The 26,402-nt window shown below is 39.7% G+C and overlaps 2 protein-coding genes and 1 non-coding gene across 4 annotated transcripts; 1 reads left to right on the top strand and 2 right to left on the bottom strand.

Moving 5' to 3' along the window:
* The first annotated feature begins 6,644 nt into the window (after positions 1 to 6,644).
* Positions 6,645 to 17,695, top strand: LOC111324434 (putative ATP-dependent RNA helicase DHX34). Its single transcript, XM_022927990.2, has 16 exons — positions 6,645 to 6,958; positions 7,055 to 7,143; positions 7,444 to 7,581; positions 8,058 to 8,173; positions 8,657 to 8,794; positions 9,334 to 9,468; positions 10,312 to 10,366; positions 10,732 to 10,909; positions 11,004 to 11,043; positions 11,498 to 11,551; positions 12,161 to 12,238; positions 13,031 to 13,186; positions 13,803 to 13,910; positions 14,675 to 14,771; positions 15,218 to 15,702; positions 16,101 to 17,695. Exons 1-16 carry the CDS (start codon positions 6,816 to 6,818, stop codon positions 17,532 to 17,534), a joined length of 3,444 nt encoding a protein of 1,147 aa, XP_022783725.2. The 5' UTR covers positions 6,645 to 6,815; the 3' UTR covers positions 17,535 to 17,695.
* On the bottom strand, positions 12,666 to 12,751 carry Trnay-gua (transfer RNA tyrosine (anticodon GUA)). The gene is given in 2 exon segments: positions 12,666 to 12,701; positions 12,715 to 12,751. It is a non-coding gene; the product is annotated as a tRNA-Tyr (tRNA).
* Positions 17,696 to 17,888: 193 nt separating the features above from the next.
* Positions 17,889 to 23,527, bottom strand: LOC148742152 (uncharacterized). Of its 2 annotated transcripts, XM_088752391.1 has the most exons (3): positions 21,422 to 23,527; positions 19,405 to 20,767; positions 17,889 to 19,260 (listed from the first exon to the last, which is right to left on the bottom strand). In XM_088752391.1, the coding sequence occupies exons 1-3, from the start codon at positions 23,479 to 23,481 to the stop codon at positions 18,835 to 18,837; spliced, it is 3,849 nt and encodes a 1,282-aa protein (XP_088608517.1). In that variant the 5' UTR covers positions 23,482 to 23,527; the 3' UTR covers positions 17,889 to 18,834. The 2 variants fall into 2 exon arrangements, with proteins under 2 accessions (XP_088608517.1, XP_088608513.1); XM_088752387.1 differs by having other exon boundaries at positions 19,405 to 23,527.
* Between the last annotated feature and the right edge of the window lie 2,875 nt (positions 23,528 to 26,402).

Raw genomic sequence — 26,402 nt, 5'->3', positions numbered from 1 at the left:
TCGAATCGAAATAATCGAAACCGAAAGGCAATAATCGAAATCGAATCGAATCGAAAGAAACATGAATCGTTACACCCCTAGTAAAGATGGAAGTGAATTGGCCAAATCACAGGCCATATCTCTTGTGTCAGTTACACATTTTAAACAATTCATCAAATTGTTAAAGTTCAGAAAATAAATACTTATCTAGATTGTATCTTCTGAAGATCCTCTTTGTTATTAATATGGTGAACCGCAGGGTCTTTGTCTTTTCTCATGAAGATTTTTCCATTTAAAGTCCAAATGAACTTGAACTCCATATCCTTCTTTACCTTCAAACAATCTTTGAATAACACTAGATTCCTTTCTGTCAGGCTCTCTGCAAGATAGATCTCGTTTTTCTCGAAATATCCAAGATCTCGCGTTGTTAAATCCTTGAGCTGCTTCCTTGCACGGTAGAAATTATCTCTGACATCACGCCTAGTAAATTTGACGATAATAGCTGGTGGTCCAGGCTTGCCTTTGTGTTTTTGACTTTGAGGCATTTGATGGTTTACTGAAATGTCATTTTGAGTAATATCCATTCCCAGTAGTTTACCAACATCCGTCACAACATTATTAGTTTGCTCTTCTGATGGAGTAGCAGCAACAGGGATTCCTCGGATTTCTGCACACTCTCTACGAGTGTACTGCTCCAGATCATTGTTTGCTCTCGTAATTGATTCCAGTGAACTTTCAATGCTGCGAATTGTTGCCTTCAAGATCTTATTCTCATCTTTCAAAGCCTTTCTTTCCTCCTTTGAGCTCTTCATCATCTCTAGCAATTCGTCATACTTCGCATTCACAAATTTGAGAAAACTCATCACCTCTTTAACTGATTTTTTTAACTCGGAGATTGTCGAGTTAAGTGGATTGAGTTTCTCATCTAAAATTTTGGTAAATTGGTCGCATTTAATAGCCGCCATACTGGTAGATACTCACAATATTAAACAGATACAATATATCACACTCTACAGAGCACTAGACTCAAATTGACTACAATTTCCTCAAGAGCAAAGAAACAAGCAGCCATCTTGTCCGCTAGGAAGGAATATATGATACAAATTGTGGTAAATCACAGCACAAATCCACAAAGTCTGAGTGAGAAGATTATTACCAAGAGAGACAAGACACGCCTTGAGAGGAAAGGAAATTTTAACAATGCCAAAGTAGCTTCAGACCTAAGAGGCTTCCTGATGTCATCTGAGCATCATCCAACTTTCAGAAGAGTTTAACAAATAGTATCAGCGCTTAAGACCACTTAGCATCCATGAATTGCTACTTTTCTGTCGAAGGTTTTATTCACAGATGAATTTATTTATTTTTTAATTGTAAATAGTTACATTTCTATTGTAAAAAGCTTTACTTCTATTATAAATAATTTCATTGCTATTGTCTGATAAAAATTTCATCTCTTTCAGCTTATTTATTTATCTACTTGTCCATTTATCTATTTTTCATTTGGCAAGCCTGTGAAGTAGCTGGTGCAGTCTTTTAAACTAAACAAAATAGCTGCATGGTACCACATTAAATAAACTATAATTATGTTTGGTATTGTATTGTGTTGGGCTGCAAGGTCAACCTTGTCAATATTATTACAACTAAGAGCTAGATAAAGTGTTACCTCCAGAATGTCTTGAAACTGACCCAAATAGTAGAGGGGTATAGAAACAATAGAGTCATTTAAAGCACACATTAATTTTTGATAACTCAAGGTGTTTGACTTCAGTGACTATAAAGAGTGAGGGGAATGATGGTTCCCTCTGAGAAACATGACCAGTAAACTGCAAAGACTTTTTGCAACACTAAGGCTCTCAAATAAGCAACTAAACCATCATCATCATCCACATTCTTCCATCCTCTTTAATACCAAGAGCAAATGCCAACTTTAAGAATTAAGACAAAACCAGTGCTCTACCACATAGCACTTATTCTCGACCCAAACCATAATAAAGCACTAAATAATAATACCCAAGGGTATGTCATTCAGTATTACTTTGGGTTTGCTTTTGAAACTATAACCCCATTCCCTTGGGATAAACCACATCTTCAATGTGGTTGTAAAGGTTATCATCTGAAATGATGAAATCATGTTATTCTGTTTATGTTTTACAATCTCACCTGGCCTATTGTTCGCTACATGTGCACATCTCATCATTATAACTTTTATTGAAGCTTGTGTTGATCTAAAATGCTTAATTTGATTTGTTTTTTGGTAATTTTGGACAGTTTCTCTCAGCCTATTTTAAACCACACTACCTCGCCACCATTGTTAATAAATGTTAATTACAATTGGAATTCTTGTATACAATAACTGTTGTTTACAATGCACACTAACAACTGTCCCATGCCATTGGGGAAAGATTCAAATGCACATGAAACAATCCCTCACAGAAATATGATGCCAAATTTTAAAATGTTGTGTTGTTTAGAAATTTTCCTCATAAAAGCATACCTATGAATAGACTGAATACAAAATCGCTGTCAGTAGGAAACAACTGGTATCTGCCCTAGAAATTTCAATGAGTTCTTGTTGGTTTTTTATCTTTTACCTTTAATATTCTGCATTCAAGCAGAGAACACTTTATGGTTTTCTGGATTTCAAAAGATTATTGTAGTGACAATCAGACATGAGAAACATTATTTAAGTTCCAATAGGCTTAATTTACATTGCTATTGTTGTTGTTAATGCGGGATACTGTTTGTCTTAATTTGCATTGCTATTGTTGACATTTATCCAGACTGGTCAGCAGACTTTTGTCGGGTCGCCATGTTCTAAAGGCACAAGGTTTTTGTAAAAAATGGATAAAGGTCTCAGGCCTGACAGATTCAGTGCCGATCCAAGTGCAGTTGGCGCTTCAAAATCATGGATCCACTGGCAATGAACCTTGTCATCTTGACAAAAGAAGATCTCGATAAATTTGGAGTTCTGACAAATTTCATCTCACCTACAGTATTGGAATATGTGGAAGAAAATGTGCCACCTACGAATCTGCAATCGAAATTCTTCAAAATATTTACATGAAGCCAACGAACAAAATCTACACAAGACACGTGCTCGCTACTAGACAACAACAGGCTGGCGAAACCCTAGACGAATATCTTCAAGCACTCAAAACTCTCAGCAAAGACTACAACTTTCAATCTGTCACTGCTGCCAAAATTAATATTGTGAAGAATATATTCAGGATGCTTTCATTACTGGTCTACACTCTACCCAAATACGTCAAAGGCTCCTAGAGAACAAAACACTAGACCTGAAAACGATGTTTGACCAAGCCAGAGCACTCGACTCCACCATGCGCAGTTCAGAAAGTTAGTCTGTCCCTAACCTGTCAACGCTGCAACCTCTGAACCAGAAAAGACCATTCAGAATTCACCCAAGTCAACTCTGCTCAGTCAGACTCCACACTTGTTGCAACTGATCCAAAGTGTTTCTTCTGTGGGAATTCTAGACACCCTCGTTCGAAGTGTCCAGCCAGAGATGCAATTTGCAATAAAATTAATGTCAGAAAAAGGGATACTTTGTGAAAGTCGGTCATGGCAAAGCCCCTAAACCCAGCGAAGTTTCAGCTGCTCTCTGGCCACCTACTCTTGCTACAGTAGGAACTCCTCAAGCTCTTTAAAGGTCAACTGCTACTGTTGTTGTCAACAAGGATTGGAGAGTATAAGCACTCTTCAACAGTGGAAGTAGTGAAAGCTACATACACCCAAGCCTAGTTGAAGTAGCTGCTATCTCTGTTAATCCTTCAGTCAGCCAGGTCTCGATGGCAATGTCATCGCTAAGCACAAAGACTGAGGGCTCCTGCTCTGTAACTATTAACTACCAAGGACAAACTTATAAGGACTTTCGTCCATCAGTTATGCCAGGGCTGTGCTCTGATCTGATTTTAGGACTCCATTTCCAGTCTCAACATGATAGTGTCACTTTCAAGTATCGCAGAACAAAACCGCCGCTGTCTGTATGCAGTCTCACTACTCTGAACATCAAGCCACCATCACCATTTTCAAACCTCACAGCTGACTGCCATCCTATTGCTACAAAGTCCAGATGCTACAGCAAGCAAGACTTGACCTTCATTGGCAATGAGGTAGAACGGTTACTTAAGGAAGGCATTATTGAGCCAAGCCGGTCCCCTCAAGTGGTTGTCACAAAGGATGAAAACCACAAGAAACGCCTAGCTGTTGCTTACTCTCAGACAATCAATCGATTCACTCAGCTAGATGCATTTCCTCTGCCAAGGATCAGTGATACAATCAACGAAATAGTGCAGTACAAGGTGTTCAGTACCCTCTACCTCCAAAGTGCATATCATCAAAAACCCTCAAAAGAAGATGACCAGCCTTACACTGCATTTGAAGCTAAAGGTGGGCTTTATCAGTTTACCAGGCTCCCGTTCGGTGTAACTAATGGTGTAGCCTGCTTTCAAAGAGAAGTGATGAAATTTGTTGAAGATAATCACCTGTAAGCTGTGTTTCCTTATATCGACAACATAACTGTCTGTGGAAAAGATCAAGCCGACCATGATGCTAACCTCAAATTATTCCAGGAAACTGCTCAAAAGGCAAATCTTAAGCTCAATGACAACAAAAGCGTCTTCTCTGCTCAACGACTCCCATTGCTGGGGTATGTCATTGAAAATGGTTGTATTAGTCCAGCTCCTGAAAGGTTAAGTCCAATAATTTTATTCCTAGTGAGCTTCCCCACGACGAAGGTCTTTATGTTGATAAAACTCCTGAGCCAACTAAAGAACCAGAGCCTATAGAATTGAGAAGATCACAGCAAGAACGTCGCCCTGTTGATAAGCTCGATTTATAGGAAGGGGTGAATGTAGTGACAATCAGACATGAGAAACATTATTTAAGTTCCATTAGGCTTAATTTACATTGCTATTGTTGTCGTTAATCCGAGATACTGTTAGTCTTAATTTGCATTGCTGTTGTTGACATTTATCCTTCACAAGGAAAGACGCAGTAGCTGCAGTTGCAGACCTCGAGTCAGATCTTCTACGAGTTGCTTCCCATTGCTGCACCAATGGGTTAATATCAATTCCAGTAATAACCAGTTCTGTTTCATTGGTTTTGCTAGGAAGCTTTCCAAGACACCAATCCTACTCTTAAGGTCCTTAGAAAAGATTTCACAGCTGAGGTCCAACCCTCAGCCAACACATTGACTCTCTAGCATCTCAGCTAATGAATAAACTTCTCCTGATAACGATAAAGCTTCTTTTTGATAAATCAACCTCATTTACCATAATTAACTCTATAGTCTTCAGAAAATTGTTCTATTGTTCTACAATATGGTCAGAAACAAGTAAACATAACATAGGTAAACAAGTGCAACAACTGCAAAACTTTGTGGGCCATAACTTATGCAGCAAAAGGAAGTTTGATCACATTAAAGGCTGATAGTTTCTAAAGAAACTGTTTGGGGCTGCGTCGGTGGGGGTAACGAAATAATTTGGATCTATCAACAAAGTTGAAATGGTAAATTGGCCACCGTAACGATTACAAAAGCTGACGTTTCGAGCGTTAGCCCTTCGTCGGAGCAACACTCTGAGCAGTAATCAACTTTTTCCTTTAAATAAGTTGTACTATTTTTCGTGTGAAGCCATTCCCTCAGACGTTTATCAAACTCGTTTCTGCTGATCATGATAGTGAAATAATTATCTAATACCTTTGCTTTCGCTTCGGGCTGACGGAGAGTTGATAGTATTCTTCATGTCATGTTAGGCATCCACCGAGCGCAACTTTAATATCCTTCTTTTCGAACGAACTTCGTGACCATTTTCAGGGTTTTGCATCAATAACTGGACTTCTTTGTACAAACGGTTCATAAATCCCAGACGCCTGCATGACTCCTCTTGAGGGAAAGCATCTTTTCGCGACCAACACCTTCGATGTCGAGTACTGTTGGCATGTTCAAATTCGCCGGTCTAAGAAAGACTCTGAGAAAACTGACTAATTTGGCGCGAAGACTTCAAACTGGCGAACTCCGCGCCGAGATTGGAACTATAGTTGTAAAAACCGCTGTACGAAGTCGTAGCAGTTACTAGAAGGTATAATTAATGAGCCTGGGATGGTCCCTGGGGTGTAGCTTTGACTGCTGGCGGCCGGCATGTACTAGAAGAATAAAGGTCTGTGAGTCCAAATTGATATTTTAAGTATTTTTTCCTGTTTTTGAATATTGAATAATTTTCAGATTTATGCAGTCTTTCTCTAACAAAATGAAATGAAGCAAGCGTGGGTAAACCTCTTAGTAAGAAATGATCGGAGGTTTTATAAAAATTGTTTCCAGCAAAGGCCACTGCGTATCAGACTCGATTAATTAATATTTTTTTTAATTCTTTTACTACCGGATGGTACGTCGTGACAAAAGGCTCTAAACTTTCGTGCCTTTATGCATGTATAAGCAAATTATTTTGAATTTTCTTTTTTCGTGTCAAACTTAGCATTATTATTTTAAGTACAGTTTCCGAGAATAATTTTGGTAAAAATAATATTGAAACGCATGGGAGTTATTTACATAAACGTATTTTCGAAATGATTTCTTTAGCCCTCCAAAGTGTCACTAGCTAATCATAACATTTCAAATGTTAAAAACCACTAGGAGGCTTGGTTACTAATTTCAGCTTCCAAGCTCGTCAAGAGAAGAAATTGATCCAAAAAAGTGATCCAAAAAATGTTTAGGCTACCACAGAGCATGATATTATTATTATATTATTAGTCTGATCGGTGTGATTTAATTCTTTGCTCTGGAAGGCACTTTTTAGGTCCATTTTCGGCAAGAGTACCAGATGGAGAAAGATAGAAAGAGGTCTCGTGATTACTTTGAAAAAGAAAAGTCGTCTACCGGGGAAAGGAAGAGATGCACTGTCTGGGAAGATCTTCGCTCCACTTTGGACGATCTTTTCTTCCGCGACTGTGATCTGATCAAACGGTTTGTCTATGTTCATACACTGTAAGATGAATTTGATACAATCCCTTTTCCAGTATATGCATTTTTTTTCTGAATAGTCTATCTTATGTTTATCAGTGGATCTCAAGGCTATAAGGACTTCTGGTTATTTCTGGAACGGTATGAAGCCTTCCACAGTAAGAGACAAAAAGAAAAGCATACGAAAGGTGAGATATTGTTAACTGCGTCGAGTTTCCCATTTTTACCTTCCTTATGCAATTGTGTCTTCTGGTCTAGATTGTTTGCTTTGTTTATTTATTTCTCTGTAGCAGAAGAGCAATTTATGGAAACTATTATATTGATTTAATTAGCGTCGTTATCATCATTATTATTGCTATTAGCGAAAAGTGGTGTTCACTTTGTAACTGGGAGATATACCATCATTTTAAGCTCAGCTTAATGTGATTCACAATTTACTTTCATTAGCACATCATCACTTTGGATACCCTTTTTTGTTTTCTTAATAGAAAAGGACACTAAAGATTGGAGATCTCCCAAACTAGGGCTTCCTTTATTGTACGACAGAAGGTATAAGATAAATGTTGCCCTGTTGTCAAAGGATATTTCTGATGTAACTGGATACAGCATTACTGGGAAAAAGAAAGGTAGTTTTGGCTGCTGATGTTGAATCATCATTGATGCAAATACTTGTTGGCTGATAAACTTTGAATTAAACCAGTTTGATTTTTATGCAATTTTTTTTCTGTTAATGAAGACCAGACAACAAGTAAAATTAAACAGGTCTGAATAGACCGTGTCGTTGACAGACGACAATTAAACTTGGCTGGTTCGTTTTAGACAACAATTTACTTTATTCGCAGGTTTTACACTCACAACAACACTACTTTCACCACTCACATTATTACAAACTCAACTTATCTCATCTCACTCGCACACACACATGGCCCTTAGCAATGACTTGGCCTATCATTCATAACATGGCAATGCGGCTAGAAATGAAAGTAGAAGAAGTGGGAGGGACACAGCAGGAGGAAATTTTCACAACTAATAACACATTTATTCTTTAAATGTATAACAATTACTTAAGATATATTAATTTTTTTTTGGTACATTTTCACAGTTTACACCTCTTTGGACAAGAAAAATAAGCCACAGTCGAGAGAGCTACCAAGAGAAGAGTTTTTGGAATTTAAATCCATCTTGTTGTTTTATATTGATTTTTGTCAGAAGCAAAAGGTAAAAAATAATAATAATAATAATAAGGACAATAATAATAATAGTGGTAATAATAATAATAGTAATGTGAAAGTGTAATAATAGTATAAGGATAGCTTGAGTATGAGCATCCCTCAGCATTATTAAAAGGCATTTAAGGTGAATCCCTAGTATTGAAATGTGCATCCTGTACTGTGGGTAACATCATGTAATCAGGCCCATAACCATCTTTACTTTATATGAAAATATCACATAATTTAAGAATAACTTTATTCACAAGGCTAATACTCAAAGCTCCATAAAAGTTGTAAGTTATCCACTCTTAACAAGCAGAACAAGTCTCATATTCCATTTTAACCAACATCTTTTTTATTTTGTACCTAATAAATTTTGAATATTGGAGATTAATTCCACAATCTAGCTGAACCTATGAGGCCACATTTAATACAACAGCATACACATAATTGCAAAAAATAAAAGGTTTTTTTCCACTGCCTTTTGTAGTTTTCCAAATTAGTGAAGTTAAAGAAAGACCAGGAAAGCCTTCCCATAAGCAATTTTAAAGAGCAGATTGTTAATGCATTGGGATGCAATCAGGTGGTTATTATTGCTGGAGATACGGGCTGTGGAAAGTCTACACAGGTAATAATTTTATAGTAAGAGTACTGTACCATCATGTGATTGGAAATAACCATCTTTGCATACTTCTATCATATTCTATGGCTGGGACATTGGTGAGAACTTGAATTCAGGAATAGAGAGGTGTATGATAAGAAATTTGAAACCAGAATCACAACATCTCTTAGCCTTAAATTGAAAATTGTGCCCAACTGGTGTTACTGGTGAGGATGTTTCAGACACACTTAAGTTGTTAAGACAGTCAGGTTATTTGGACCTCTGAACTACTGGCTAAGGAGTCAACCAGTTAAATATATGGAAGGCTTTCCAATGAGAAATGTAGTAGCAACTGAAATTAATGTAAAGTAATCCAGGAAGATTCCTTCCAATCTGAATGAAAAAAATAGCTAAGGCCATTGAAATGTAGCTGAAGAACTGGGTGTTGTAACCAGAGAATTCTCCTACCTCCTACCTGCACACTGCATTGTAATGCAAAATATATAATTTATTTAATGAAAGATATGACAACCATTTCTTTGTTTGGATTTCTTTTGTTTTTTAAGGTTCCTCAGTATCTTTTGCATGCGGGCTACACACAGATTGCATGCACTCAACCACGACGGATTGCTTGCATTTCATTGGCTAAAAGAGTGGGGTATGAAACTCTGAATGAATATGGATCCCAAGTAGCTTATCAGGTAAAATTCATGCTTCCTTTTGATTCTTGAGAAAAACAAATAATCACTCTAGATCATGCTAGCCACATTAGCATGTCAATTTCAGAAGCTCTGCATTTTGGATGCTTTTCTAAGCCTAGCTACTATTATAGTAGTTTTCCAATCAGGGAACCAATTTACTGCTGAGCTCTGGTGCTCAGCCAGTATGCTTCAAGTTATCATACCCTGTTAATTGCCAAAGTTTTGTCATTTTTAAGAAAATGCCCTTTGTCACAGCCAGTCAGTGTCTAGTAATTTTGCCTTTTATGTTATAAAGTACAGGTATGAAATCTTTGTTTGATTCATGTGTACAGATATGTACTGTATCTATAGACTATTATAATTATATCTCGCAGTTGGTACATGCACTACAATTGGTCAGTTTAGCCAGCCATATTTCATTGTATATCCTGCCAGATTCAAAAGTTTGTTTGAAATATAAAATTTTATTTTTCCAATCTATTTGAACCCAGAGATGTATAAGTATCTTACTAAATCTCGTTTTCTGGGTCTGTACTGTATGCTATGGAATCTTGCTCTTTCCTCACGGGTTCATGACCCACATACTTGGTGCTTAAGCCGTAAATTCAAGTGGAAAAAAACCTTGGTCCATAACTTACAGTAAAGACCTCACACTCTGTTAGTAGGAGGTATTTACACACTAAACATACTATTATACTATTTTTATTGGTACATACTATTGCATTTTAAGGCATACATATCCAATTCATTCATCACTTGTTACTTTGTTGAAAACCTCACTTAAGTTAAATGAATTGATCATAATGTGATAACAATAAATTTTTGAAATGGTTATCACTGCAGATTCGTTTTGAAAGCAGCAAGACTCTAGGCACCAGAATTTTGTTCCTGACTGAAGGTTTGTGAAAAAGTTTCTTTGTCTTTAGTAACCACTTGTATCCTAAATCATAGCTACATTCTAGTTCAGAAAAGGTAGATTTCTTTATGTAGATTGAGAATTATAAACCTTTCAAATTAGATTTGGTGAATTTTTCAAATTATTTTTGTGAACAGTTGATTTAAAACTTTTTTTTTTTGTACTGTGATTGAAATTAATATGCTTTGCATGTTGTGCCTGAAAATTGTGGCCCATTTCCTCTGTGGCTTCACCTTTTTGATCTTTCCATCAATGTTGACATGGGGAAGTGTTTTGTTGGGAGGGGAGGGTAACGCCATAAATGCAGTAATTGTTAAAATTACATTCACTTTGATTTACACCTGTAGGCTTACTGTTACGTCAATTATCTACCGACCCCACCCTCAGTCAGTACAGTGTTATCGTGGTGGATGAGGTACACGAGAGACATATTCACGGAGACTTTTTACTTGGTGTCTTACGTGGATTGCTGCATGCCCGTGCTGATCTTAAACTGGTTCTAATGTCTGCTACCATAAATATCAGGTCAGAGGGAGAGACCCGGGGCTGGATGGGGCAATGTTTAACGTGATGTGTGATGGAAAGGATTTGAAATATTTCTATTTCTCTTCTTCTTTAGCCTGTTCTCTGGCTATTTTACAGGAGCGCCAGTAATTCAGGTTTGTGGCTCTTATTTGACAGCCAGAGCATTCATATTAACCGTGTAAAATGAACGAATGAACCTTTATTTAAATGTCATAAAAATTCTAGTACAGGACAGTACTAACTGGGGACACTAACAAAACAAAGCTAGTTAAAATAAAGTAAAGTTGTCATAATTAACACGTAAGAATGTAAAATGTAAAATTTCTAAAATCATATAAATTTACATATCATATTCGATATTACATAAATAGCAAGAGGCACAACTGCTGTTGTCCAATGCGGAGATATCTTTACAGTTTATTCATTCGTTTAGTAAAAGTTTTAGTTTGATCGTCATTTTACTGCTCTGCCAGTAAAATGCCTCTGCCTCTGTCCAGGTTTAATGTGTGTTGCCAGCTCACATTCCAAAATATGGCAAAATAAAGTAGTGGTTGAAAATTAAATTATTATGAAACTGCCTTTTTTCAGATTCCAGGTCGTTTGTATCCCATTGAAGTTCGGTACCGGCCTCCAAAAGTCGAGGTTAGTGGTATGTTGGGAAGCTTGCTTTTCCTAATCTTCTTTTATCTCCTTACTGCCCCATTGCATAGTATTTGGGATGACATGAGAGAGGCAAAATGTCTTTGAATAAGTTATGTCATCTGATTGACCTTGGCACCAGAGGTTTTCGTCTCCTACGTGATGAAATACATGTACGTGTTTTGTTGACTTACGTTGGTCGGAAAACGGCTAAGTTAATGCAATGCGGGTAAAACCTACCTTGTGGTACTCGTGCCGTACTGTACCAGTGAAAGTGATCTTGCAGGCAAGTTAAGGGACCAAAACGGCTGGGGCTTACTGCGCTTTTGTTTGCATTAAGCGACTTTCCCCCGCGAAAGGAGTCTTCTCCAGCGTTTGTTACCTCGAGCTCTTCATCAGGTTTGTCTCGCAGATTCAACTCGACTCTTCGATCCGGAGGCAAGCACGCAATGCAGTGTGTCTCTGCTCCTCCCCTTGGTAATTGGAGTTAGCTGTTGTGCACCATTTCTTCTTTTAGTCAGTTTTGAAGTTTAAGGTCAGGCTCTATTCAGTTAGATCGTTACAACATTTTGTAATCATTATTTGTTATTAAAGGCAGCTGTCTCTCAACAGTTCTCAAGCAGCTCTAAACGATGGGAGAGACTGGACCCCGCCCCTTACGTCAGAATCATGCAGCTTATTGATCATAAGGTTTATTGAAATTTGTTTATGTTTGATCGTTAACTCGATGTTGGTTGAATTCAACAGATGAATATCGTCAAAAGAACACTGCATTCGCTTGAGTGTTTTTGTTTCTGTTGCTATTTTGTTTACAGTTTATTTTTTACCTGTTAACCGAAACAAACCCGAGAAATGATGACTCGAAAGTGTCCATGAATTTTTGGAATACCCTACAGTTAGCCAATTTAAAGCCTCACCCTGCTGTCATAGTAGCACTTGAATTTTACCAGAAAGCTTATGAAGAGTAAATCCGATTAGAATCAAAACGTAGAACTTAATTCTCTCCAGGAAATCTCGAACACGGAGCGCGTTGCGCTAAAAATAAAACTTGTAAGATGAGAGTTAACAAGACAGCAAACAAACAAAATGATGAAGTGGCATCAAAAGAAAAAAAATTTCCTTCGAGCCGGATTTGAACCAGCGACCTAAGGATCTCATCTTTGACTCTACAGTCCTCCGCTCTACCAACTGAGCTATCGAAGGAAGGCTGACAATATTTGCTCATCATTTTGTTCTTCACGCTATCACAACTTAGTGCAGCTCAACCTATAGCCTAACCGTGGTTCCGACGCCGACGCACAATTTTTCTTTTATGGCCCACATGTTTACAGATTACATTTCAAAGCTGTGAAAATTACCTTCAAGAAGGCTGATTGTCCATCAGAATATCCGAATCCCTTTGCGGAATTCTCTTTGATTATGTTAGCTGCTCACCAGTATCTGTTATCACCAACCTGATGTGTTTTTTTTTCTTAAATGTAGTACCCGTCAACAGAACGAGGAGATGTTCTCATGTTTCTTAGTGGCATGGCCGAAATTACAGTGGTTGTTGCCGCTGCTAAGGAGTATGCGCAGCAGTCACGCCTGTGGATTATACTCCCGCTTCACAGCTCACTGTCTGTAGAGGAGCAAGATAAGGTGGATATTAAAAAGGACTTGTTTTGTTTTATTCTAATTTCAGGTCTTTAATTTTACTAAGACCATCAATTATCGAATAGGTAAACCACTTAAGAAATTGATCATGATGCAAACTTTTTCTTCTACTCTTGAATTGACAGCACAATTCTTTCGGACTTTGTCAACGGTAGCGTTACATTGTTTGCCATAAAATTTGAGAGTTGAAATCTCTATTGTATCAATCAAATTCATTCTTTCAGAGATAAAAGACAGCCTGCATAGTTTGGTTTTCTTGTTCCCGCTTTATAAAAACGCGGCACAGCCATTAGGAATGGGCGTCGGCAGGGCTGCGACCGTTAGAGAAAGGCCAGCAAACTGCCTCCATACTCCCCTTGCGTTTTATTCCCAAAAGAGTCACACAACTCCCCAAATCTACGTAGACTAGCTAAAATGTCCATTCAGTATTCTTAGTACCTAAAGTGATGGAGGATATTTGTGGGCGAAGCTATAAGCTGGTGGTCAATATGTTGGACTTTCATGAAGAGGCCTTGATTCGAGGGTTAGGAATAGAAATGGGTACTGAATGGCGAGAGAGTGGGAGATACAACGAGTTTGAAGGGCGTTTTGTTTTCTCCAGGTTTTTGATGTGCCTCCTGAGGGTGTTCGCAAATGTGTTGTGTCCACAAACATCGCTGAGACTTCAATTACAATCGATGGCATTCGGTTCATTGTGGACTCTGGAAAGGTAGCTTTACTTTTGTTATCTTTCATTTTCATTTGGAATGCTAGTGGGCCTTTATTCTACAGATCACGACATGCTCCTGTCTTTGATTCTACTTAAATGTTGTTTAATCTGTTTACTTCCTGTGTGCCAAATTTGACGTCAAACTAAAGTAACGCAATTTTTTAATAAATTTTCTCCGCGTATGGGTCAGAAATGACCCCATAGGAATAGGATCGGCTGTAGATCGATCGATTTTAGACACGTTTGGGGTGAAAAAAATTCGTCGTGAACGCTGAATTAAAGCAATTTCCCTAAAATTCGGCCAGTAATTGGCAAAACCTGTTTACTTCCTGTGTGCCAAATTTCGCGACAAACTAAAGTAACGCAATTTTTTGGTAATTTTATACTCTTATGGGGTCAGAAATGATCCCATAGGAATAGGATCGGATGGAGAAGAGTTAACTGTGAAATGTGCTTGAAACTATATACACCCACCTGATAAAATAACAGTTAATATAATAGATACTTATTCCTTGCCTTTCGGTACATAATTACATTGTGACAAGTTCCCCTCGCTCACCGGGGTTTTATTTAACTAAGGCGATTCTTGAAAGGATTTGCGTAGATTTTACACCCCCTGAATGCAGAATTTACGAAAAACCATGGTTTTTAATCAGACTTGACCAGTTAACTTTACCAAGCCTGTTTTTGCTTTGGACTCAGCCAGATATATTATACTTGAGAATAATTGTTGAACGAATACATCCGCTTTTGATTATTCACAGGTAAAGGAGATGAGCTATGATACGGAAACTAAAATGCAGCGACTGCGTGAATTTTGGATAAGTCAAGCGAGTGCGGAGCAGCGCAAAGGAAGGGCTGGTAAATCTAGTTATCTTCTGACTCATGCGTTCGAAGTTTCATTCGATTGGAAAGGGGTGTGGTCCGCAATTGTTACCATCAGTTGAAATAAGGTTAATTTTTTCAGATTGTTCTCGTCTCACGGGAAGGATGGAAGTAAAGGAAGCGAAGGAAAGTTGGAGCTTGACGTTGCAACTTGTAGATAGGGGCGTAGATAGATGGTTGTGATGGTCCTGTCGTAAGTCAAAGGGGTGTAAAACTGTGGTGCTGCGTCTTGAGTGAGGGAGAGTGGGGGATACTACACGATAATTTGGTTTATCAACTGAGTCGATAATAAAAATTGGCCAACGAAAAGAAGTTCTTAAGTTGAGGCCTCGAGCGTTAGACCTTCGTCAGAGCGAAGGGCTAACGCTTGTTCTGTCCCATGTCAGTCTCTTCTGTGTTTACTCTTGGTTGTATCATTTCAGGTCGCACGGGCCCTGGTGTGTGTTTTCGTTTGTATTCCGAGAGTGATTATCAAGCGTTTTCGCAGTACACCACTCCTGAGATTCAGTTAGTACCTTTAGACTCCATCATTCTGCAGATGGTCTCCCTTGGTATTAATCGCATCCGCGAGTTCCCCTTCATAGAACCACCACCAGCATCCAACATCGAAAACTCAATTTACACTCTGAAGCAACAAGGTGCCGTAACAGATGATGAAGCCTTGACACCTATTGGACAAATGTTGGCTCAGTTGCCTGTTGATGTCGTTATTGGAAAGATGCTTCTAATTGGCTCGGTGTTCCACGTGATTGAACCAGTTATGATCATAGCTGCGGCTCTCAGTGTTCAGTCTCCTTTCACACAGAAGATGGGATATGACTCTGTCGTGTCGTCGCTAAGGCAGCCTCTAGAGTCTGACCATGGCGACCTGTTTACGCTGCTAAATGCCTACGATGAGTGGTTACAGGTTGTTCATGACTATATGTTTGCTTCTAGATAGCTATATTAGGTTATGGAATGCAGTTATTAGGGGACAGATTACAAGTTACGAACGAACCTACCACAACTCCTACAAGGTACCGCATGGTTAAAAACTTAGACTAATACCTCGCGAAACCCTTTGAACCCCTCTTGGATCATGCTGATTGAACCGAATGGACAAATTATATATGAGAGCGCAAAGAAGCTTCTTGTAATACGCATGCTTTGGAACAGAAACCTCGTGAAGTAAACCTTAACGTCAGTAGCAAATTGGTTGTCGAGTTAAATTTGATAAATACATTTTTTGAAATAAACTTTTGCAACGTGATTGTGTCGGTCAATGAAAAAGAAATAGTTTTCTTTTCTCTCGTGTTTGGCTGTTAGGTGAAGAGTCATGGAAGCTCTTCTCGGAAGTGGTGCAAGCGCAGAGGTCTGGAAGAACAGCGTTTCTATGAAATGTCCAAACTTAAACGTCAGTTCGAATCGCTCTTGCGGGATCATCACTTGATGGATCTCGAGGAACATGATGAGGATGCGGAAGACCGGGATCGAGAAGAAGATAAGAGGCGGGAATTGAAGAAACTGAAACGAAAACATCGCAAAGAAACACGGAAAACAAAAATGCTAAAACTGGACGAGGACGAGGATAGCGGAGACGAAAGAGATGAAGAGGAGAGTGGAACTGACATCCGGGACTTGGAATTTAAGCTTACACACGACTTAGACAAGCTTGAGGCAGGAAGTACAGCGAGGCGCAGCTTCACATTGCGAGACATAAATTTGCTCAAGATTATTCTCTGCAGTGGACTGTACCCTAACTTGGCTTTGCCAGATGAGAACAACACTAACAAAAGGGACTCGGAGCAGTTGTTTCATAGCAAGTCGAAGCAGTTCCTTCAGGTTCTTCCCACTAGTGTGTTTGCCAGTCGACCTCAACTATTACAACTCACTGAGTCCCCAGTGAACTACCAGCTGCTCACGTATGTATCTCTTTTGGAGACCAGCAAACCGTATTTAGTACAGGCCATGCGAGTGCCAGCGTTACAAACTCTTATGTTGTTTGCGCAAAGCTTGGACACTAACGCAGCTTTAACACGCTTTGTTGTAGACGGCTGGCTTGAAATCTCTCTTCCAGACAACAACACCGGGCAGGAGGTAATGTTTTCTGTCCAACGGCTACGCTCCACCTGGGCACGCCTGTTAAAGCTTCGATTTGATGAGATTAAAGACAGGCAGGATCGTAGTGCAACACGACGAAACAGAGAACTGGACTTGGAAAGTCATTTGGCCAAAAAGTTGACCGAATTCTTGGATAGTAATGTCCCTTACTCACTTCGACGGCTTCTGCCGTCTGAAAGCCGATACTTGTATCTTGGTCCTCTCGGTCAAAGTCAGAAGGATGACGGGTTGGGGGATGCCTCTGATTTGCCTTTCACGGGCATTCTGGAACCACACCCAACCAAGGGGGGCTTCCGCGTGAATGAATATCTGACTTACAGCTGCCTACAAGACTCTGTCATGGCTGAGGCTGCCTCTGCCGCTGCTCAATACATTGCTAAGCATTGGCGATGCGAGAAATGCGGCCAGAAAATGTTAGTGACTGTTTTGGAAAGGTTGAAACATGAAGAGGAATGCCACAATGAACAGCCTAATGACTCTAACGACCCAGCGGTTGAGTCTCATACAGACAAAGTAGTCCTTGATCCTTCAATCGAGAGGTTAAGAAAGCCATATCATTGTAACACCTGTCAATCACAGTTTTCATTTACGAGTACTGAAATTTTAAAGCATAAGAAGTCCCATACGTCATCTACATAATCAGAAAGGATTAATGCAAATATTGCTTTTTTCTATACTGTTTTCATTAGTACAATATGCATGGTATATTTGTACATCTTCAGAAACATTTTACCTTACTTTTTTCCTCTTTCCGTAGTGCGTTGAAGCTGATAATAAATAAAATGCAAGTTATATGGTGAGAGATTTTTTGAAAATCATTTGAGATTTCTTTTGTCACTCTTATTTCAAAAGAAAGTTTATTCGTTAAGCTTACTGCGGAAAAGACCTGTGACGAATCCGCGCCACAAAGGTGGGTGCCCCCTAACACAAACAAAACACAGCACATAAACGAGTCCGAGAACACACGCCACAATACAACTAAACGTAGGCCTAGGGATATTTATTATGCTAATTAAAACAATAAAGCGACTAACAATAACGATAATACAATGATCTAATTAATTTACAGGAATACGCTAACTTAAACTACAGTACACTAAAACTATTTACAAGATTATTACTATTAAGATAAAAAAAAGGTTTTTTTTTTTTAGTTCAGTTCGGTTGGGCTTCACCTTACGCCCGCGTCCGTGTTCTTCTCTTGTCCACAAATCACCACGCTCCACCAACAAACAGTGCCCTGCCAAACCAAACTCCCGTTTCTCCAACCAGGTTCCTGTCTCACCAGTTCTCAACTTTGCTCGTTTCCTTCGTTTCAACTTTGCTTCGTCTTCTGACAACTTTGCAGTTTTCAACTTTTTACTTCTCGTAACTTGACTCGCTCAGACTTGTTATTGAGTTAGTTACTATCTCTTCTTCCTTTAGCTCACAGTCTGGCAGATTCTTTGCACACCCGTTCCCCCGCAAATGGTTTTCTACCGTGAAATGGAACGACTGTTCTGAATGAATTTCTCAGAAATGATACTGTGCCGAGTCTCCGTCGACTCAAATTTTTTCCACGCTCTTCGCTCGTAACTCACAAACCTTCACCTCACTTCTTCAAAAAAAAAACCACCGTACCAAACCACCCAAATCCTTAAATACACATGGACGCAAGGTGCCCGAAAAGAATGAAGAAAACTATTTGATATACACAATAAAGGTTAATTACACAACAGTTTACACAAGTGAAGAATAAAAATTACGTAACAGATACAAATAATCACGAACTACACTGATCCTAAGAGAATAAAAAAAAATAATTTACATTAAATAAATAAATTCCTAACACTTCCATGACACCTCCCCCCTTAAATAGCTATTTTTTGGGGACATGGAAACACAAAAATAGTGCTTAATTAAAGATTACATTAATATACTGTAGAGCAATATGAGGTATTTACGCCCTACTAAGGGCATCTACGTTACAATTTTGCTTACCACTCTTATGTTCTATTTTTATGTCGTACTCCTGTAAGGTAATGCTCCACCTTAATAGTTTCCTACTCTTGTCGCGAACCTGATTTAACCACACAAGGGGATTGTGATCCGTTTGCAGCTTAAAAGTGCGGCCATATAAATAATAGCGAAATAGCTCTACAGCCCAAACAATTCCTAAACATTCTTTTTCTGTGGTAGACAACTTTTCCTCTCTAGGCTGTAACTTTCTACTAGCATATGCTATGGGGTGTTCCTCCCCGTCCTGATCTTTCTGACTTAAGATGGCCCCAAGACCTCTATTTGACGCATCTACTTGCAAAATGAACTCGTCATTCCAGTGTGGTGGCCTCAAAACAGGGGGAGTCTGCATTGCAACTTTCAAATCCTGAAAAGCTGATTCATGATTAGTACTCCATTGAACCTTAGAGGGATTTTTACCCTTAGTGAGGTCGGTAAGGACAGCAGCCCGTTCCGAAAAATTTGGGACAAATTTCCTATAATACCCGATTAAGCCAAGAAAAGATCTTACCTGCTTCTTAGTTTCTGGTCTGGGATATTCTTTAATGGCTTGAACCAAAGCTGTGCGGGGCTGAATTCTATCACCTCCAACTCTGTGACCAACAAAATCGACCGTTGACATCGCGATCTTACATTTGGACGGCCTAGCATTCAGTTTGCACTCTCGTAAACGTTGTAAAACCTGTTGGAGCTCAAAAAGGTGTTGGGGAAAAGATGTTGACGTGTCAACCTCGACATCATCAATGTAGGCATCTGCAAAATCTAACCCCTGCAAGACTTTCTCAGACATCATCCTCTGAAAGGATGCTGGAGCTGTTTTCATACCAAATGGCATAACTAAGAACTCATACAAGCCTTTGGTAGTAATAAATGCGGACTTTTCGATGGTAGAGGTCTCCAAGGGAATCTGCCAGTAACCTTTTGTGAGATCAATTGTACTAATGTACTTAGCAGAGGCAATCTTCTCAATCATACGTTCCATGGAGGGAATAGGATAAGCATCCATCTTTGTGACAGAATTCATTTTTCTGTAATCAACACACAGTCGTATTGTACCATCTGGTTTGGGAACAATGACAACAGGGGCCGCCCATGGACTAGTAGAATGGCGTATTATGCCCATTTCCAGCATATTTTCAATCTCTTTGTTAACCTCCTCCTCAAGTTTTTGAGGGACCTTATAAGGGGCGCACCTAATGGGTGGGGAATCACCCGTGTCGATTTTATGCACCGCTACATTGGTTAAATTTGGTTTTCCTGAAAATACATCAGAATACTCATGTAGCAAGTTTTTTACCTGTCGTCTTTGATCTTCCGTCAAATTATCAGAGATCACTACATCTTTACAAGTCTCATCGTGACCAAATGGGAAAACGTTGCTTTCGTGCGGCAGTGGCATCTCTGGGGACTCCGCCATTACTAAAGCAGCCATTTCATCACGGCTCTGCCATTTGCTAAGCAAATTAATGTGATAAGTGCGATGCTGTTTGTACATCTTGCCTGTATCAAGCTCATAATTCAATCCGTCCTCTAGTGCTCTAGTGACTTTGAAGGGTCCTTGCCATCTCATTTCTAATTTACTCCCAGGGGTGGGAAGCAAAACTAAGGCTTTGTCTCCAACTTCTAAGTGTCGTTTTGAACTATGAATATCATACAACCGTTTCTGCTTACCTTGGGCTTGCTTCAAGTTTTCTTGAACAATTTGTTGCATCGTTGCAAGTCTTCTTCGGATCTCAAGGACATGAGTTATCAGATTGTCTTCTAAAGATGATCCTTCCGACCAAGTCTCCTTGATAACGGCGAGGGGTCCTCTCACCGTATGTCCATAAAGTAATTCAAAGGGCGAGTAACCAGTGGACTCACAAGGAATCTCTCTATAAGCAAAGAGTAAGTATGGGAGATACTTGTCCCAGGTTTGAACCCGCTCTCGAACAAACTTCCTCAGCATACTCTTTAAAGTGCCGTTGAAACGCTCCACTAACCCATTTGCCTGGGGGTGGTACACTGATGTCTTAATCTTAGTTATGCCTAATTGCTCATACAGCTGGGCCATAAGCTTACTCATGAAATTGGAGCCCTGGTCAGACACTATCTTATCGGGGATACCCACCCTAGAGAAATACTGAATCAATGCATCTGCGACCGCTTTTGAGCTCGTTGACCGTAAAGGAATGGCCTCTGGGTACCGTGTAGCATAATCTACGATTGTTAAAATGTACCTGTAACCCGTTGTTGTCCTGGGTAATTCTCCTACAATGTCGATGGCAATTTTCTTAAAGGGTTCAGTAACAATATCTACAGGCCTCAAGGGTGCCCTTTTTGACTTCAGCTTCCTGGCTACCACCTGACATTGCGGGCAAGTTGCGCAATATTTGCAAACATCAAAGCTTAGACCAGGCCAGAAAAAATGTGCGGTTATGCGTTCAACTGTCTTCTTGCTACCCATATGACCTGACAAGGGGATTGTGTGACCAACACGCAGGATTTCATTCCTATAGGATTCTGGTACTACAATTCGATCAACAAACCTTGTTCCATTATGTTCTTCGGGAAGATATTTACGGTGCATCAGGAGGTCGTTAGTGAAGAAGTACCCATCCGATTCTTGTGGTGCCATTTTGGATGATTCCTTGCGTACTTTCTCGAGAGTCACGTCTGACTTCTGATCCGCTATCAGCTGGTTTCTGTCTCTATCTAGGATGTTTACTGGAGGTTTAACTTTACTAGGTTCTATTATCAAAGTATCACTCTCAGGATTCTTCTTACTTGTCTCTTCCTGTACCATGCCCTCAAATAACCTTTGCAAATCTCCTTCCTCTGGAGCTTCAGGCTTTATTTCTTTCTTCGCTAAACTCTTGACGGCGAGTGAATTTTCCCTGTCAATTAGCTCGTCTGCTTTCAATTGGGCTTCTTGTAATGCTTTCTGTCTCCTAGTCATCACGAAGGCCTCATCTCCACCAATGTCATCAGCTAGAACATTTCTCTCCCATTGGTCCAAAACATTTTGTCTAGACAGTGTTCTTCCAAAAGACGACCTGCCAAGTAAGCAATCTACGGGTAGCCTCTCCAACACTCCTACTAATTCTACGTGTTTACCTTCTTTGCTGTCAAATTCGACGTTTGCAAGTGGGACTGTAAGACGTTCTCCCGCAGCTGTTAATACTGTGATATTCTCCCCTGTGAAGGCTGTATTGTTTACATATCTTTTCTGGACTAGAGTCCTAGTACAACCAGAATCAATGACCATTTCTGCAATTTTCCCGTTTATTTTACCTCTAACATTGCAAGGAGGGAACTGAGATTGTTCTGACGTTAGGGGTGTCATACACAGGAGGTATCCCTGTGAAGGCTTCCCACGGCCCTTTCCACAGTTGAACGACATGTGACCTGGTTTACCACATCTGTAACATTTAATTTCAGGCCTCGTGGTTCTACGGGCTGGAGGGGAGGATGGTTTGGAGGGTCTTACATGGTATTGGTCTTGTTTCTGTTCAGACAATAAGTTATCCGCCTTAACATCTGGCCTCTTCTTTTTCCCAAATTTCTCATAACTAGCGGTTGACATATACTTACCATCAACAAGTGGCCCTTTCCTAGATTGAACATGTAAATTAGCAAGGTTGCCAAGTTCTTCAGCAGTTTTGGGCTTTTGCTCCTTTAACCAAGCTCTAAGCTCAGGACTTACCGCATCAAGAAGTCGCTCCATCAATACCTGTTCAATTATCTTATCCGCATCACCAGTAGCCTCGGCAACAGCTATCCAGCGGCTGAGATACCTTCGGGTTCTGTTTCCCCACTGGACGAAGTCCTCGTCGGGCTTTTTCTCTGAGGTTCGAAACCTATATCTATAGTGATCTGCGGTTAACTGGTAGGCTTTAATAATGCTTGCCTTACTCTCGTGGTAATCCTGGCATGCAGGGTCTGGGATTTCTAAATAAATAGACTTAGCCTTTTCAGTGAGCTTGGGTACTAAATTACCAACCCATTCCCCCTCGGGTAAGGATTGCGCCCTTGCAGTCATTTCAAAAATCCGGAAAAAATCATCTATATCTTCACTCTCCCTCATTTCCCTGATTTTGATAAACTTGGGCCTTTTAACCTCATTGTCACTTACCTGTTTCCTTTCAAACTCCCTTACAGCAAATTCTTCCTTTTCAGCTCTAAGGTTTCTGAGTCTCTCCTCCTCTCGTACCAAACGCCTTTCTTCTTCTTGGGCTTTTTGAGTTTCAAACTCCCTTCTCTCCCTCTCTAATTCCCTTTCAGCCTGACGCCTTTCTCTCTCCACCTCCCTTTCTAACTCCCTCATTTCTCTGTGTTCCTGACTAATTCTCTTCCGCAGTTCTAACATCTGCAGCTCACGCTCTTGTAACTGTAATCTCTGCTCAAAACTAAGACCAGTCTCCAAAGTTTCCTCCGCAAGGTTTTCTTCTGGGGCATCGAAACTCTGACCTATGCGATCTGAAGTTCTGAGTTTGCTCGCTAAAGTCTTAACACCATCCATAGGAGAAAAATGAATACCTCGTTTGATAGCCTCAGCTCTAAGATCTTTAAGGACCCAGGAATCATAGCCGATCGCTGCAGTAGCCATATTAAATAATCGTATACTATTACCTTGCGTGTCTCCTGTTGAGCTGTTTATGCAAACTGTTAAGGAGCAATCCCACTCCTGACACCAAAATATGTGACGAATCCGCGCCACAAAGGTGGGTGCCCCCTAACACAAACAAAACACAGAACATAAACGAGTCCGAGAACACACGCCACAATACAACTAAACGTAGGCCTAGAGATATTTATTATGCTAATTAAAACAATAAAGCGACTAACAATAACGATAATACAATGATCTAATTAATTTACAGGAATACGCTAACTTAAACTACAGTACACTGAAACTATTTACAAGATTATTACTATTAAGATAAAAAAAAGGTTTTTTTTTTTTAGTTCAGTTCGGTTGGGTTTCACCTTACGCCCGCGTCCGTGTTCTTCTCTTGTCCACAAATCACCACGCTCCACCAACAAACAGTGCCCTGCCAAACCAAACTCCCGTTTCTCCAACCAGGTTCCTGTCTCACCAGTTCTCAACTTTGCTCGTTTCCTTCGTTTCAACTTTGCTTCGTCTTCTGACAACTTTGCAGTTTTCAACTTTTTACTTCTCGTAACTTGACTCGCTCAGACTTGTTATTGAGTTAGTTACTATCTCTTCTTCCTTTAGCTCACAGTCTGGCAGATTCTTTGCACACCCGTTCCCCCGCAAATGGTTTTCTACCGTGAAATGGAACGACTGTTCTGAATGAATTTCTCAGAAATGATACTGTGCCGAGTCTCCGTCGACTCAAATTTTTTCCACGCTCTTCGCTCGTAACTCACAAACCTTCACCTCACTTCTTCAAAAAAAAAAACCACCGTACCAAACCACCCAAATCCTTAAATACACATGGACGCAAGGTGCCCGAAAAGAATGAAGAAAACTATTTGATATACACAATAAAGGTTAATTACACAACAGTTTACACAAGTGAAGAATAAAAATTACGTAACAGATACAAATAATCACGAACTACACTGATCCTAAGAGAATAAAAAAAAATAATTTACATTAAATAAATAAATTCCTAACACTTCCATGACAAGACCATAGTGAAGTGAAAAAAAAGAAGAAAACTAGAAATTGGAGAAAAGAATGCCACTACTATGGAAAGCCATGACTAAAATTTTTCTCCCAGCCCGAGACTGCCTCATGCTAGAAAAGTTTGACGAGAAAAATACGATTACGGATCCTATGAAGAGCTACCTGTCACTTCAAAGTAGTAAATTAATGTTAACCCGTCTAGGCGAGTGTGATCATGGCGTCATGAACTTACGCACGTAACTTACGTACTTGCATAAGTCCATCTCACTGCATGTTGAGTCTGTGCACTCACCTTTCTTGGTGTGGACTAACCGCTTCGTTGATCAAACTTATTTAAGTCAGGTGTAAAGTAGGACACTAAGACAATAAGAGAAAGCAAGGCTTATGTGTTTCGTCTGCCCTGATTTAATCTACTAGTTTATAAGTCAGTATATATATATCATTGTTGCAAGCGAAATAGACCTGTGCTGAAATCTCGGCTTTGTAGTGTTATGAAGTGTAATCAATCACCTCACAGCGCGGTTGTTGAAGTCCTAAATGTAATAACTTTCCAAATGTAATAAAGTCCTAAATGTAATAACATTTGCTCCAAAATGTAATAAGCCTCCAGTGCAATCGTTTGACTGCGCTAGTGCATTGTTGTTATAGCGGACATCCATATCGAGGTGTTAAAGTGACAGCTGTTGCACTATAAAATCCTCTGACCAGTATTTGTCACATTTATGCGGGCACGCTGATATCAATCAGCATCCTTTTACTTGCTAGACGCAAGTCGAGTAACATTGGCAGCAGACCGTCATACTGACGACATCAAATGACAGCAGACAAAACAATGAGTACGCTGACCAGTACCCCCACATATCACTGGCTCAACTCTTAAGTGTCCCTGACTGAGAAAGTGTTCCAGGGGCCAGAAGTGGTGGTCATCCGATTCGGCGGAAACTTGGCACAAAAGGGAAGTATGATAAGACATTTCAAAAGCCACTTTAGCTCACTTCTCTGACTGTTTGTTCAGGAGTTTCAGGGGGGTCCTATTTGTAGCCTGTGGAGCACCAAAAATTCATCCTTCTAGTTGGCATTTTGAAAGTGCTATAAAACTTTACTGGTAAATTGGGCTGCCAAACGAATTTGACCTTAAACTCTGCTATAGTGGACCTTTTACTTTATAAGTATAACTCCGTTCTCAAGCGGTTAGACAGAGAGGCGCCTGGGGCTCAAATTTGAGGTCAAAATCATTACCCAAAATTGCGATTTTTCAAAAAACCATTACACTAACCTGCCTCCTTGCATAACTTTCATACGAAATCCAGTATGTACTTTAGTGACCCATTTATCAAAATCAGTTGAGAAAAATTTGGCTTATTAAGATTTGTTAGGTTTTTGGCACAAACCCTCCATGCCCCTCTAAGGCCAAGCAAAATGGAGTTTTGGGCATAAGAAGAATTTGCTACCTTTCTATAACATCAAGAAATGGTTAGATATTCTAGTCTTCTCGGATAGGGACGAATAAATGGAGGTCCCGTCTCCCGCAGGGTTGGGGTAGGAGACGTTAATTTTCCACACACGAGATCACTGTGTGATGAATGTCTTCCCCCCGGGGGTGGGATGGATGGGATATTGGGCGCACTTAATTTGGAGCCTCGTTCTGTTGTGCGACCCTCACCACACCCTGAGAAAGTGATTAAATACATAATTCATGCTATTGACAGACCAAATTCTTGACGTAAGGCCTTAATTTTGTATTTGGTGAGTGAAAATGAAACACCAAAGCCAAATCAGTGTCATTATCTAGAAATACCTCGACTTATAGCTTACAAATGCACTAAGAAGGCCTCTGATTAGCACTACAAACGCCTAGCGGTTTAGCAAAATAA

This window comes from Stylophora pistillata, chromosome 1 (genome assembly GCF_964205215.1).
Source record: "Stylophora pistillata chromosome 1, jaStyPist1.2, whole genome shotgun sequence".
NCBI lineage: Eukaryota > Metazoa > Cnidaria > Anthozoa > Scleractinia > Pocilloporidae > Stylophora > Stylophora pistillata.
Note: the sequence above shows the minus strand (reverse complement) of the source record. Positions and strands in the feature narration are given on the sequence as shown.